The following is a 13,043-nucleotide window of genomic DNA, read 5'->3' on the forward strand; positions in this document are numbered from 1 at the left end:
TGTCCTTCAGAGAAGGTGGGAAAAGTGGCCATTACCTGTCCCCTCCAAATCCAGTCAGGTCAAGTGCAATGCAGTGAGTTGAGCACTAGTCCACCCAAATCCACAAGCAGCTGGTTCACATCTCTTTAATGAGATCAAAGGCTCCTATGTATGTCTTGGGGGGTGGAGCTCGCACAGTCCCCCAAACACTGCCCCTCTCCTCAGGACTCCAGCCCTTTCAGGCAGCTTCTAGGAGGATAGGGGGAGGCCAAGGAGAACTCGAGGAGTTGGGACCAGGACTGGTGGGCAAGTAACCCACCCACCCTCTCAAAACTGCTTATGGGATGTCCCCTTCACCAGAAGCCAGCCCCACAAGAGAGACCTGGGATACGAGATCCAGAGGCAGCACACAAGAGGAGTGGTCGTCCAGATGTGGCAGGGTGGTGCTGGCCCTAGCCTCCTTGACTGGCTCGCCCTCGCTGGAGTCAGGACAAGGGCAGAGCTCGATACCGGAGTCACCAGTCAGGCGGCGATAGCGGCAAGAGGGGGGTGCAGGGGCAGGGCTCACACCTGCCCCAGGCTCACTCTCCTGATGATGGGGGGCACTCTGGTGGGAGGAAACACCTTCCAAATTTGTTCCCTCGCAGTGGACAGGGCAGCCGGAAGCAGAGGAGCAGCAGGTGCACTCACTGGAAGCAGTCAAGGGGCAGCCTGAGGCTGCAGTGTAAGGAGGCGGCGGTGTGCCCGGGCGGTGAACCACATCCTCATAGGCTGGGGGTTTGAAGGCGCTGAAGAGGCCTGCAGGAGAGAATGGCATGGTTGGCTGAAGGCAACCAGGGGTGGGGTAGTAGTCTTTTTCCTATTAGGGAAAAGTGTGCTTTGAAATGTCTGAAAAGGGAATGTGGGGATGATTCAGGGTCCTGGCTTGGGAGGGGCCACTGGTAGCGAGCCCAGAGCCTCAAGTCACTCACGAAGGTCAAGCAGTGAACCGGTAGGGGCAGGGCCAGCCCCATGGCATGCCCCGTGGTAGGCCAACAAGTTGATCTCACGCTGCCGCTGCTGTTGCTGCAGCCGGAGTTTAGCTCGTCGATGGCGGAAGGCGCAACAGCAGCTAAAGAGGATGAGGACGGTCCAGAGCAGCCAGAACCCTGCAGGGGTGAGGAGGGAGAGTCTTAGATACCTCCCATGCAAAGCAGGGTCCCTGAAGGCTGAAATTCTGAGGTCCAGGGGAGGGTGGGCAAAAGGACCCAGGAAGAGCCGCCTTGGAGACTCACACCAGAGCTCATAATAGTAGGTGCAGCAGCCAGTCTCCCCGCAGCAGTGACCACTCTCACAGAGGTAAGGCTGGTTGTTCACTCCTGGGCACAGCTCTCGAAGCTGGGAGCAAGGAGGCACTTAGAACCAAGGGAGATTCCAGCCCCAAGGCACTGTCCACCCAGACCCTCTGCATGCACATACACAATCCCACTGTGTGAACCAAGTTTATCTCAGATCTATGGTGAGGGAGAACAGTCACGCTGAGAGGAGGGTTCAAATATTTGAAGGGCTGTCAACATGGAAGAGGATTTGGAATAGCAAGAATCAGTCTAGAGAATAAGATGCAACGTGTAGACATATAAAGAGGCAGTTTTCAGCTCTCCATACAGGAGACTTCTCTCACACTAAAGACTGGCTCCCCAGGGTGTTTTCTGTTAAGGGAGTGTTTTGGCAGAAGCCAGAAGACAGTCTGAGCTATCTCAAAGTCTCAGCGGGTAAGGGGTTTAAGGTAATTTCCAAAACTAAGATGCTTTCATCATTCCCTATGGTCTGCCACTCCCCACCACCAAGTCTCAGGCTTCCCAGGGTAGAGGAGGGCAATGTGAGACCCAGAGCACTGATCCCAACCAGATGGGATTGCTGTGGAGGATAAAGGATGGCATCCAGGGCACAAGTCTGGGTTCCAGCTCTTCTCCAAATTGCTCCCTCAAGAGAAGATGTTGCCGGACTCTGTTGTGACAATAGGCATACATAAAAACATCACAAATAACTGTTACAAGACAGAGGGAGCCTCCCTGGGGCCTCACTATGCCTCTGGTCACTGGAGAGCCACTGCAAGCTTCCACTGCAGCCATGGGATGGGGTCTATGAAGCTGCAGGCAAAGTCAACTGCATCTACATTACAAAGTTTAGACAAAGAGTGGAAGGGACATATTTAGGAACTTCACAGTACCTTTGGCTCTGTGAGTTCCTCCCCCAGCCCCCAAAAGGACGGGACAAGGAAAGGGGAAAGAAATAAATGGCTGTCGTGATAGGCTTTGGGAGCTGTTGGGATACCTGCTGTTGTGGCATCCGAAGTGCCCCCCACGCCTCCTCGCTGCTGTTCCCGCTGCTGGCCCGAGCCATGCCTCCACCTACAGCCCCCCGAAGACCACAGCCTTCTCTACCGCCAGCTGCCCCGCCCCTGCCACCTCTGCCGCCACCGCCATGGCCCCTGCTCGGCCCATCATCGCTGCCGCCACCATCACTCCGCGGCCGGAGCTGCCATATGGGGAGAGCTCTGCCAACTAGGACCCAGGTTGCTCCGTCCTACCAATCAGCATCGCCCTCCGCAGGACGGGCCAATAGGAGAGGACCAGAGGTTTCTCCCTGTCACCAATCTACTTCAGCGCCTTCCCCACTCTCCCAGACAACAAGAGCTCGCACAGACAGAGTGGGGTAAGGTTCGACCCATGGCCCTGACTGACAGCGACAACAGCCAATATGGACAACAGAACAGGCTTTGCGTTATCAACCAATGAACAGCCGTCCAGAAGAACAAACTTCCCCCTGATTGGCTTGAGCCCTATTTTCGGGATGACGTCAAATGCCCGACCACGCCAGGTAATCCAGCTGGAAGGGGCGGGACCCCAAAAGTCTACCCGAGTCTGGTCGCAGAGCGACTGTCTTCCTGCGGCCTGGTGGACATTTCTCGAGCGTAGACGCAGGCTCCAGTGGGGGCAAGATGTGTGTACGGGGAATTGGCCTGCCCATACCCCATTCCCCCAATTCTGTACAAGTCGAGGCAACAGATGAAATTTAATAGGTGGGGAAATCACTGAAAACAGGGGGCAAGGGAGAGGGCGCAGAGTCCGGGTTAAGTAAGGGCTTTAAGTAGCCAAAAGGGGGGACCCGGGGCCCTCGGGCCCCCCCAGCCGTATCTGCAGGTTGATGCGGTAGCACTGAAGGCTGCAGAGCGCCTGGCCCGTGCGGGAGCAGGCGTAGCGGCGCGGGTGGGGGCAGCCGGGGACAGAGCATCGAGGAGGAGGGCCAGATGGGGATGGCCTCTGAGACACTGGCGCGGGGGTGGGGACGCCAGGTGGGAAGGAAAGGGTGGAACCCTGTGCCCCGCTGCTGTAGCGCACCATGGGCGCCGGGGCCGCGGCCCGCCCTCCCCGCCGCTCGCCCCGCGCGGCCCCTCGGCCTCCCCGCCCGCTGGGCGCCGCAGTCTTGGTGAGGCGCTCGATAGTCTGGTTCTTGTGCTCCTCTGCCCGCCGCGCCGCCTGCAGCCGCCTTTTCCGCGCCCGCTCCTCGCGCTTCAGCAGCATCTCCTCGGTGAGGGCAGGAGCCGGGCAGCCACCACCCACAGGCAGCGGCAGTATCGGGGAAGGCTGACTCCGCGCCTTCTGGAGCAGAGCTCGCTGGGGAGAGATATACGGGGTGGTGTCAGAAAATGGAGAGGCGAGATCCCCTCAAACGCGAGAGGGGAAGAGGAGGGTCTTGAGCACAGGCCTTGAGAGAAGGGGTGGAACGAACACCCTCTCCAGGAGCCCTTAATACTGCCTCCCCCCAGGTCTTCAGACTTTCAGCTTTCTAAAGCTGAAAAGGATCTATCCTTGACTTTCAAGGGGAAAAGCATTAGTAATGTTACCTGCCTGCCCTGCGTACCAAAACTCTCTGTACCACCTCTCTGCAGGCTTTTTTGTTGTTTGCTTTTTATCTCAATAAATAGCATCAATTGGATAATGGCTCAAGCCAAAAACACAAGGTTACCCTTGATTCCTCCTCCCCTCCCCCTCGCCCCCCACACCAAGTGTCTATTTCCAAAATATATCCAGAATCCATCTGATTTACTCCATCTCCACAACTTCACCTTGGTTCAAGCCACCACCATCTCTCATCTGACTACTTCAACAGCTTCCTAGCTGCTCTTGCTTCTATCCCTTATCCCCACTAAGCAGCCAAAGTAATCTATTGAAATATAAATCAAATATATCACTTCTCTGCATACAACCCTTCCGTGGCTTAGTCATACTTATTCTTCTCCAGGACCACTACTAAGCATGTTCCACTGTCAAGGTCTTTGCACCTGCTGGTTTCTCTGCCTGAAAAGCTCCTCTGGTTAGAAATGTTATCTCTTCAGAGAGGTCTTCCCTAACTACCCTATCTAATGTTGTCTCTTTTCTACCACTTTCTATTTCATCACCCTATTTTTGTTATAAACCTCACAGCTTTTAAAAATTATTTACTTATTTACCCCTCCAACACACACACAAACACATACACAAGATACCAGCTCCATGAGTACAGAAACCTTGTCTGATTTTTCTCCACCACTGATATCCCTACTGCCTAGCAAAGTTCTTGGGACTTGGAAAGTCCTCAATATATATTTGACAAGTGAATAAACAATGAACTGACTTACCTGTCGAGCAGTAAGCAGCCGTTCATTAATCTCCTTCTTGAGATCTCCATTGTCATCCAGCTCCCCCTTCTCCAGGGCATCCAGCCACCTCTGTTCCTCCTCCTCCTCCTGACCCCCTAAGCTCCCAGACAGGTCCCGAAGTGGGGAGGGGGACAGATTACTGTCTTCATCTGGAAAGGAAAGTTGGAAAGCTAAAAGTAGAATTGTTCAGATGAAGAATCCTAATTTGGCCAAGTTAATACTGGGGCACTCAAAATTCTCACTCTCAGAACCAACCCTCTTCCCTTAAGCAGGTATAATGAGAAACCCAGTTTCCCCACCTCCAGATCCTTCTCACCCAGCCAGGCACGGTACTGCTCAAGAGGGACTCCTTCCATAGGTTCTTCTTCATTGTCCACAACCGTAAGGGGAGAGGGTGAGCGAGGACCCTCAGGGATCACAGTGAAGGTAGGAACACTGCAGAGAAGCAACCACTCTGTAAGCTGAGCAACTGTCTGATGTTCAGTAGCTACATCCAGCCTTCCTTAACACCCTCTTGGGTTCTTACTGCCTTAACGTGGGCCCTGATGTCACAGTGTCCATTCTCTGTCTTCTGAAAAGCCCGGCCATCTTCTCCTTCTATCTCTGCCTGCTCCTAAAGTTCCCCAAGTAAAACCCTGGCCCTCTTGGCCTCACCTCTTGGTGCCCAGGACCTGCCCGCCCAGCTTGATTTTGAGTTTGAGCTGGGGCTTGGCAGGAGACGGCTGCGTGGGCCCAGCCTCCTCTTCCTGATGGTGTTTCTTCTTGTGCTTCTTCTTGTGCTTCTTGTGCTTTTTCTTGTGCACTCCGTGGCCGTGGGCACCCGCCAGACTCAACTCCAGCGCTTCCCCTGCGGGGGGAGAGCCTATCGATGGTGTACGGCAGGAGCAGCGCAGGGACAGCCCCGAAGAACCCGATACCCTTGAGGGTCCCTGTCCTCCCGCGGTACTCGCTGTTACCATAACAACAGCCCCGCCTTTCTCCTTCCCACCTGTGGCAGAGGACCCTGGAAGCTCCAAGGAGCAAGAAAGGGACTTCTTTTCTGCGAAGGCCCCAGTTGCTTTATCGATCTGCGCTTACCCGGCTCAGGGGCCTCCATAGCCCCAGAGGTGCTCCCGCGCCGCCACAGCTTACTCATGGGGTCCTGCCAGGAAAGGGGGCTGGAAATGGTCGGGACACATGCAGACATGCCTTTTCCGCCCCGCGGAAGAACTGACTCCAGCGAAATAACCGCCTACTTCCGGTGCGGAGCGGCCATGCTTGTGCGGGGCACGCTTTGCGGCTGAAATCCTCCCTGAGAAACGACGATCCTTCCAGCAAGAGTTCCGGCCCCTCTGAGGCTGGGACAGCTCAAAGGGGCCCGGCGTTCCACCTCGCTCCGCCTTCCCGCGCTCAATGCCAGGACTCAGCGCGGGCGACTCAATTATTATTACACTCAAGCGTGGTGAGCGTATACTCTGGACCAAATTCGGGGCTAGGCTGTGAGGATACAAAGATGAGTATGAACACTTTCCCCTGCCTTTGAGGAGCTCCGAGTTCGGTGAAGGAGTACACAAGGAACTATATTGCCAGCAAATGGGCAGAAGTGCTTAACAGCACAAGTGCCCTAGGAGCAGGGCAAACGGTACTTAAGCTTAAATTCTCGTCAGTAGAGAAATGGATAAATTAATTATGGTGCATCTATCCAATCTGGAACTCCATGCTGCTAACGAAAGTTAAGAGTAATAAGTAAGTTATAAGATTGACATGGAATTTAGTGGGTAATAGCATTGGAAACAATCTAAGTGTCCCTCTAATGAAACACTAAAATAATTTGGTACGTGGATTTGGTACATCCGTACAATGGGAAGCTATGCTGTGATTTAAAAAAATGAGGCCCGGAAGGCTACTCAAGAAATTGGTGACAGCAATTCCGATGGGTGGCTGGGGAACAAGGGTGAAGGGAGACATTTTTCATAATATACCCTTTTGTGCCTACTAAACTTTGTATAAAACATGTGCCTGTTTTACCTAATTAAAAAGAACAAAGAACAAAGTACATCTGTGTGTGTTGATATATGAAATAAAGAAAGCTAGTTTCAGGATGATGTGATCTTGTTTAAAAAAGGCATAATATGCTACTAAATACATAGAAAAAAAAAACTGAGGAATGTATACTATACCGTTAATGGTGGTTATCTTTAGAAGTTGGGGTTGGGGAACTTTCACTATCTGGATCTGTAATTAATTTTCTTACAGCCAGTCTATATCACATTCGTAACTGGAAAAAGGCACCACTGATATACATAAATTTAAATATGTGTGAGATGTGTGTCTGAACAAGTTAGCAGCAGGGAACAAAGAAAGGAAAGAACTGATTCAAGAGACATTTCAGTGATAAAGTTAAAAGGAACCATGAGCAATTATGTATGGGAATTCAGGAGGAAGTCAATGTAGTATAGTGATTAAGATCAAGAGAACGGACTTTGGAGTCAAATAAGCCTATCATCAAATCCCAGTTCCACCATTTATTAGCTGTGTAGCCTTGGACTCAAAGTTATTTAAGCTCTCTGAACCTCAGATTCCAGCTTTGTAAGACATAATGAAATAGGACCTACTTCATAGGGCTCTTTCAAGGAATAAAGCAAATCAAGAATGCAAAGTTCCTAGGGTGGTATCTGCACATAATAGGTGTTCAATAAGCTAACAACAAGAATACACGACTTCTACATTTCTAGCCCAAGTATTTAGAGGCAACGTGGTGTTTTAAATAAAAAAGGAGAGCATAGGAAAAGAAGCAAGTAGGAAGAGAATCATCTAGTGTTGCCCAAGGTGAATTTGAAGTGCCCGTGGGAATAGTCTGACGGAGATGGAATACTGAGAGGAGAAGCCAAGACAGAAGGTGTGAGTGGAGGTGTCATCAGCATAATAATGGAGGTCCGAAGGGATGGAAATAGATGAGATAGATGATGAAATAGATTTCAGAATGAGAGAGTAGATGAAGAGGAAAGGACCAAGAACAGATTTGAGTGGGGCTCTGTCCTGGGCAGGCAGGCAGAGGGGCCAGGCAAGGTTGAGAAGAGGAGGTCAAGAGAGGCAAGAAAGGCACCCAAGGGCAGAGAGTGTCAGCAGAAAAAGGCTGTGATCAGCTGTGTACAGTTCTTCAAAGGGCAGGCTGAGCTCCAAGAAGAGGATGCACTCCAGCAGGGTATGAAGGCAATAGTCCTGTATCACCAGAAGTTAAAATGAGGAATCACCTGCAGTTAGTATTTGTTGAACACGTTCGAGTTTATAACCTGCTTTCATATCCCTTCTCTCCCTTGATTCTCATGGCAGCTCGTAAGGGAGATGCCATTATTTCCTCATGAGGAAACTGAGGCTCAGAGAGATTAAATGATTTCAGCAGAGTCACATAGTTAGGCAGTGGCAGAGACAGCCTCAAACAGAGGCTTCCTGACATGGGCCCAGTGTTGTTTCCTCAACATCCTGATGCCCAGCAGGGAGGAAACGGCGACAGTACACAGCCACTGGCTTCATTATTTTGTTTGGTTTTTAGTTTTGCTTTGTTTAGAGTGGGAGAGATTTGAGCATGTTTGTAGGCTGAAAGGAAGAACTTTGTCCTTCTGAAAGAGTTCTAAGCCTCATTTTTAAAATATAATTTATTTTGAAATAATTTCAAACTTACAGAAAAGTTGCAAGAAGAGTACAAAGAACTCTCCCATCTCCTTAAATCAGATTCTGCAATTAACATTTACCATTTTCCCCCACCCAATTATCATTATTCCTTTTTTTTTTTTTGTGAGGAAGATCAGCCTTGAGCTAACATCTGCCAATCCTCCTCTTTTTGCTGAGGAAGACTGGCCCTGGGCTAACATCCGTGCCCATCTTCCTCCACTTTATACGGGACGCCACTGCAGCATGGCCTGACAAGTGGTGCATCGGTGCACGCCCGGGATCCGAACCCCGGGTCAACACAGCGGAGCACGCGCACTTAATCGCTACGCCACTGGGCCGGCCCCCATTATTCCTTTTCTGATCAATCTGAGAGCAAGTGGGAGACATGATGCCATTTCACCCCTAAATATTTCACTGTGTATTTCCTGAAAACAAGTACACTGTTCTATAACCTTTGTGCAACCCTCCCAATCAGGAAATTAACAATGATACCACACTACTGTCCAATCTACAGACCCCATTCAAATGTCACCAACTGTCCAATGTCTCCTTTTCCTTTCTGGCCCAGGATCCAAATCCAGGATCATGCATTTGCCTTCACTTATCACGTCTCTTTGATCTGCTTTAATCTGGAACATTTCCTCACTCTTTCCCTATCTTTCATGACCTTGACAGTTTTAAAGAGTACAGACCTTTGATTCTGTAGGACTTCCCTCAACCTGGATTCGTTTGGTGTTTCCTCATGTCTAGACTCATAAATTCTTGGCAGGAGTACTACACAAAAAAGATTATTCTGGGTTCTCCTCAGTGTATCACATGAGGAGTCACGTGGTGTCAGCCTATCCCACCACCCAAGATGCTAACCTTGCTCACCTGGTCAAGGTGGTGTCTGCCAATTTTCTCCACAGCAAAGTCACCATTTCACCTTTGTAATTAATGAGTATTTTCTGGGGAAATACTCTGCAACTACTGTAATATCCTGTTTCCCATCAAACCTCCACCCACCAGGCTAAGTATCCATTGATGTATAAATTAATATATGAATCAACTTACAATAATTGCCAAACGGTAGTCTTTCTACTTCCATTATTCCCTCTACATGTATTAGTTGGCATTCTACTGTGAGGAAGAGCTTTCTCTTCTCCTTATATTCACTTATATATGTATTTATTTACATCAGTATGGATTCCTATTTCAGTAAATGGGTTTGTAATCCATTACTATCATTACTTATTGTGATGCTCAAATATGTCCCAAATTTGGTCAGTGGGCATTCCTTTAAGATGGCTTTTGTGTCCTTTTGACATGTCTCCATCATTCTTTGAGCATTTTTTTACTTCCTAGCACTATAAAATATTTCTGGCTCATCTTGTACTTTCCTTGCATAAGGGGTGGGAACCAAGGGAGGCCAGGCAGCAGGAACATAGGACGGAGGTTATGCTGAGGCCTCACCAAAGTCATGCCAGAGGAACCTGCTGATGAGGATTTCCCTGCTGGCACGGCCACCCATTCCTCATGGGCTGCAGGTGCAGTGATTATATCACGAACCCTCTCTGGGTCTTATTCTCACTCCCTCGAGATGCAAAGTCCAGTTGGGAGCATTCCAATTGGTTGGCTTAGGCCAAGTGCCTACCCCTGGGCTGTGAAGAAGCGGGAGGGAGGAGGAATGTCTTTCTCCAACTGCCATAAAGAAGGTAGAGCCTCAGCCTACCAATATTGTCCACAGTAGGGGACTGTGCAGAAATAGGAGGATGATCTTAACACTGGGTGACCAAAAACACCTTCCCCAAATATCTACTTTATAGTTAGAGAAACAGAGATACAGACTTAAGCAAAGGAAAAAGTTCCAAAGATTATGCACCAAACCAGTGGCATGCTGGTAAATGTTTAACAAAAGCTACCCCAGAAAAAAACAGCCCTGATTTATAGTGTTACCTATTTCTGCTGTGTAAATACTCCCACCACGGCCAATTTCAAACATGACTTCAGTGAACAGAGGGTTGGGAAGAGACGTGCAGTAGCACATCATTACATACATAGCATTGCCCCCATACAGATACTACTGATGTAAACGATGTCAAGAGGTAATAGAAATGGGCAGTAAAATAATTAGGAAGTGATGAGTTTTGAGTATTTATCACCTTTGCTTTAATATATTTAGTTGTAAATTTTTATAATTTAATTTTTAATTGAAGCTGTGTTTAACAAATGGAATGCACAATTCTGGAAAATCAGCAATTGTCTCTCATGAGCCAGGGTGAGGCTACAGCACACCATGGCACCAAACTGTCTCAGTGTTTTTCTCTGATGGTGGGAAAGGCATGCTTTCATTCATTTATTTTTTACATTATAGTATTTTGTGTGTGGGTGTGTGTGAGGAAGATTAGCCCTGGGCTAACATCCATGCTAATCCTCCTCTTTTTGCTGAGGAAGACCGGCTTTGAGCTAACATCTATTGCCAATCCTCCTCCTTTTTTTTCCCCAAAGCCCCAGTAGATAGTTGTATGTCATAGTTGCACATTATGCTAGTTGCTGTATGTGAGACCAGACCTCAGCATGGCCGGACAAGCGGTGCGTTGGTGCGCACCCAGGATCTGAACCCGGGCCGCCAGTAGCAGAGTGCACGCACTTAACCGCTAAGCCACAGGGCCGGCCCTACAGTATTTTTTAAATGGTAGAATTAGGAGTTTTTTTTAAACTGTATATGTGTTTTCAAATAAGAATTTAATTTTAAAAATAAATAAGTCCTTGGGGCCAGCCCTGTGGTGTAGTGGTTAAGTTTGGTGCACTCTGTTTCAGTGGCCCAAGTTCGTGGGTTCAGATCCCAGGCGCGGACCTACACCACTTGTCAAGCCATGCTGTGGTGGCAACCCACATACAAAACAGAGGAAGACTGGCACAGGTGTTAGCTCAGAGCGAATCTTTCTCACCAAAAAAAAATAAACAAATAAAAAATTAATTAATAAATAAGTCCACAGGAATGTTGGCCCTTGTTTCTCTACCCTCAGTTGAGAACAGTGTCAACTGGCTTCCCTGACCCCAGTCACAACCTCCTGCAACTGATTTATACAAAAGGCTGCCAGATTATAATCTCTAAAATATAACTCTAGCTGTGTCACTCCTTTTCCAAAATCTCCAGTCACACTGAGGACAAATTCTCAGGCAGGATTTGAGCTCTACTTCCTTTCCAAATGTCTTCCATTCCTCCACCTCTTGTCAGGGGTTTTCTGTGTTCCACGGGGCGGGTGGAGGGGGCCTGCAGAGAGGACAAGGTGTGAGGCTCCAGCCCCTGCTTCCATCACAGCAGCTCTGATTCTATTTCACATATTCCAGGTAAGATTTCATTTGGGGAAAAAGGCGTTCTGTTGCTAAAAAACAAACGTTTGAAATGAACCATTTTAATACAATGGCCCGGCTCATCCCGATCAAGCACGCTCCAATCTGCACGCTTCCTTTAGGCATCTCCTGTGTTCATTCACTTCAACTGATGTGTACTGAGCCCTTCCTGTGCACCAGGCACTAGGCACAAAGCAGTGGACAAGAGAGACTGTTCCTCCCTGGGGAGCTTACTGTTTAGAGGAGTGACCATGGATATTTGAAGAGATTACGAAACAATGTTTTTTCCTTTTTTTGCCCTCACTCATCCTTTGAGGTTTATCTCAGAGGCCACAGAGTTTATAAAATCTTTGGATCTGCCTTTCCTGCTGACCAAGAGAACCCTTCTCCATGTAAATCTTTGTACGTGGAGGATGTGTGTTGTTTTTCCTGTCCAGCACCCATTCCCTTACCTGCCGGTGGTAGTACCTGGAACAGTCTTTGGGAAACCACGTCTCCCTCCCCTTCTCTCTCTCCCAGCCCACTGAGTTCCAGCTGGTCTCCAACAGTGGGCAAGTGACCCAGGCCTGGCTGACTAGCACACAGAATCCTCCTTAGTCACCATGATCGGTTCAGGTCTGGCCACCCCTCTGGCTACAGTGATTGGTTTGGAATGGAAAAGTGATCCCAAATGGCCCATAGTCAATCCTAGACATGTGTAGGAGCTTCAGGAAACAGATGCTCTCTTTTCCACTGAATTTAAGCCTGAAAAGATATAGACTCAGAATTTTTGGCAACAATCTTATTATGCTGTGGAAAGTGAAGCCAACATGGAGGAAAGTAGAGCCGGATGATGGGAAGAGACAGGATCCTTGTGACACTGAATGCCTGGGTCAAGCCACATCTAAAGCCTGGACATTTTAGTTCCTTAAGCAAATAAATATCCTATTTTGCTGAAGTAACTTAGTCAGGTTTTCTAAAAGAATATTGAGTAATTTGCCACATCAGAGCAATTGTAACCTGGGCTCTCTAAAGCTGAAGGCTGGTATTTCTCTGGCTCCAGCCCATCCGCTATGAAGGAGCCCCACTCTCTCTCAAGTTCTCCCCAGTGAGTTCTGAAGTCCCCAGGAGACTCTCATGTGTAGTCAGCAAACTAATCCTCTGCCATTTCCTTCTCTCCCATTAGGCTCTCCCCCGGTGAGGCAGGCCCCCTTTTTCTGTCTCAGGCATGCACCAAAGCAGCTGAGAGAGAGCCAATATTGAGGTCAGCAATATCCTCACCCTCTTAAGGCACTTAAGGTCTGGGTCCAGAAAGCTGAGGTCGCTCGTGTCCCATCCAAGGGCACAAAGATGCTGCACCTGCTCCTTTTTCCTCATAGCTCCACTTATGAGGCACTTGTCTTGTGCCAGGCACTAT

The 13,043-nt window shown here is 49.0% G+C and overlaps 2 protein-coding genes across 2 annotated transcripts; both read right to left on the minus strand.

Annotated features, from left to right (window-relative positions):
* Window positions 1–111: 111 nt before the first annotated feature.
* WBP1 (WW domain binding protein 1) lies at window positions 112–2,542 on the minus strand. Its single transcript, XM_058550884.1, has 4 exons — window positions 2,293–2,542; window positions 1,254–1,356; window positions 951–1,127; window positions 112–777 (listed from the first exon to the last, which is right to left on the minus strand). The coding sequence occupies exons 1-4, from the start codon at window positions 2,359–2,361 to the stop codon at window positions 317–319; spliced, it is 810 nt and encodes a 269-aa protein (XP_058406867.1). The 5' UTR covers window positions 2,362–2,542; the 3' UTR covers window positions 112–316.
* A 472-nt stretch (window positions 2,543–3,014) lies between these two features.
* On the minus strand, window positions 3,015–5,845 carry INO80B (INO80 complex subunit B). Its single transcript, XM_058550883.1, has 5 exons — window positions 5,738–5,845; window positions 5,315–5,507; window positions 4,977–5,095; window positions 4,640–4,809; window positions 3,015–3,635 (listed from the first exon to the last, which is right to left on the minus strand). The coding sequence occupies exons 1-5, from the start codon at window positions 5,793–5,795 to the stop codon at window positions 3,105–3,107; spliced, it is 1,071 nt and encodes a 356-aa protein (XP_058406866.1). The 5' UTR covers window positions 5,796–5,845; the 3' UTR covers window positions 3,015–3,104.
* Between the last annotated feature and the right edge of the window lie 7,198 nt (window positions 5,846–13,043).

Source organism: Diceros bicornis, chromosome 12, assembly GCF_020826845.1.
Source record: "Diceros bicornis minor isolate mBicDic1 chromosome 12, mDicBic1.mat.cur, whole genome shotgun sequence".
In the NCBI taxonomy this organism is placed as follows: domain Eukaryota; kingdom Metazoa; phylum Chordata; class Mammalia; order Perissodactyla; family Rhinocerotidae; genus Diceros; species Diceros bicornis.

What these genes read in the sequence shown, in the direction of transcription:
- WBP1 (XM_058550884.1), bottom strand. Translation starts at nt 2,361, where the DNA reads ATGGCTCGGGCCAGCAGCGGGAACAGCAGCGAGGAGGCGTGGGGGGCA. An exon ending in CTACTATTATGAGCTCTGGT is followed by an intron (nt 1,128 to 1,253) that starts GTGAGTCTCCAA and finishes TCACCCCTGCAG; the next exon opens with GGTTCTGGCTGCTCTGGACC. An exon ending in CGGTTCACTGCTTGACCTTC is followed by an intron (nt 778 to 950) that starts GTGAGTGACTTG and finishes TCTCTCCTGCAG; the next exon opens with GCCTCTTCAGCGCCTTCAAA.
- INO80B (XM_058550883.1), bottom strand. Translation starts at nt 5,795, where the DNA reads ATGAGTAAGCTGTGGCGGCGCGGGAGCACCTCTGGGGCTATGGAGGCC. An exon ending in TATGGAGGCCCCTGAGCCGG is followed by an intron (nt 5,508 to 5,737) that starts GTAAGCGCAGAT and finishes CTCCCCCCGCAG; the next exon opens with GGGAAGCGCTGGAGTTGAGT. An exon ending in CAGGTCCTGGGCACCAAGAG is followed by an intron (nt 5,096 to 5,314) that starts GTGAGGCCAAGA and finishes GCTTCTCTGCAG; the next exon opens with TGTTCCTACCTTCACTGTGA.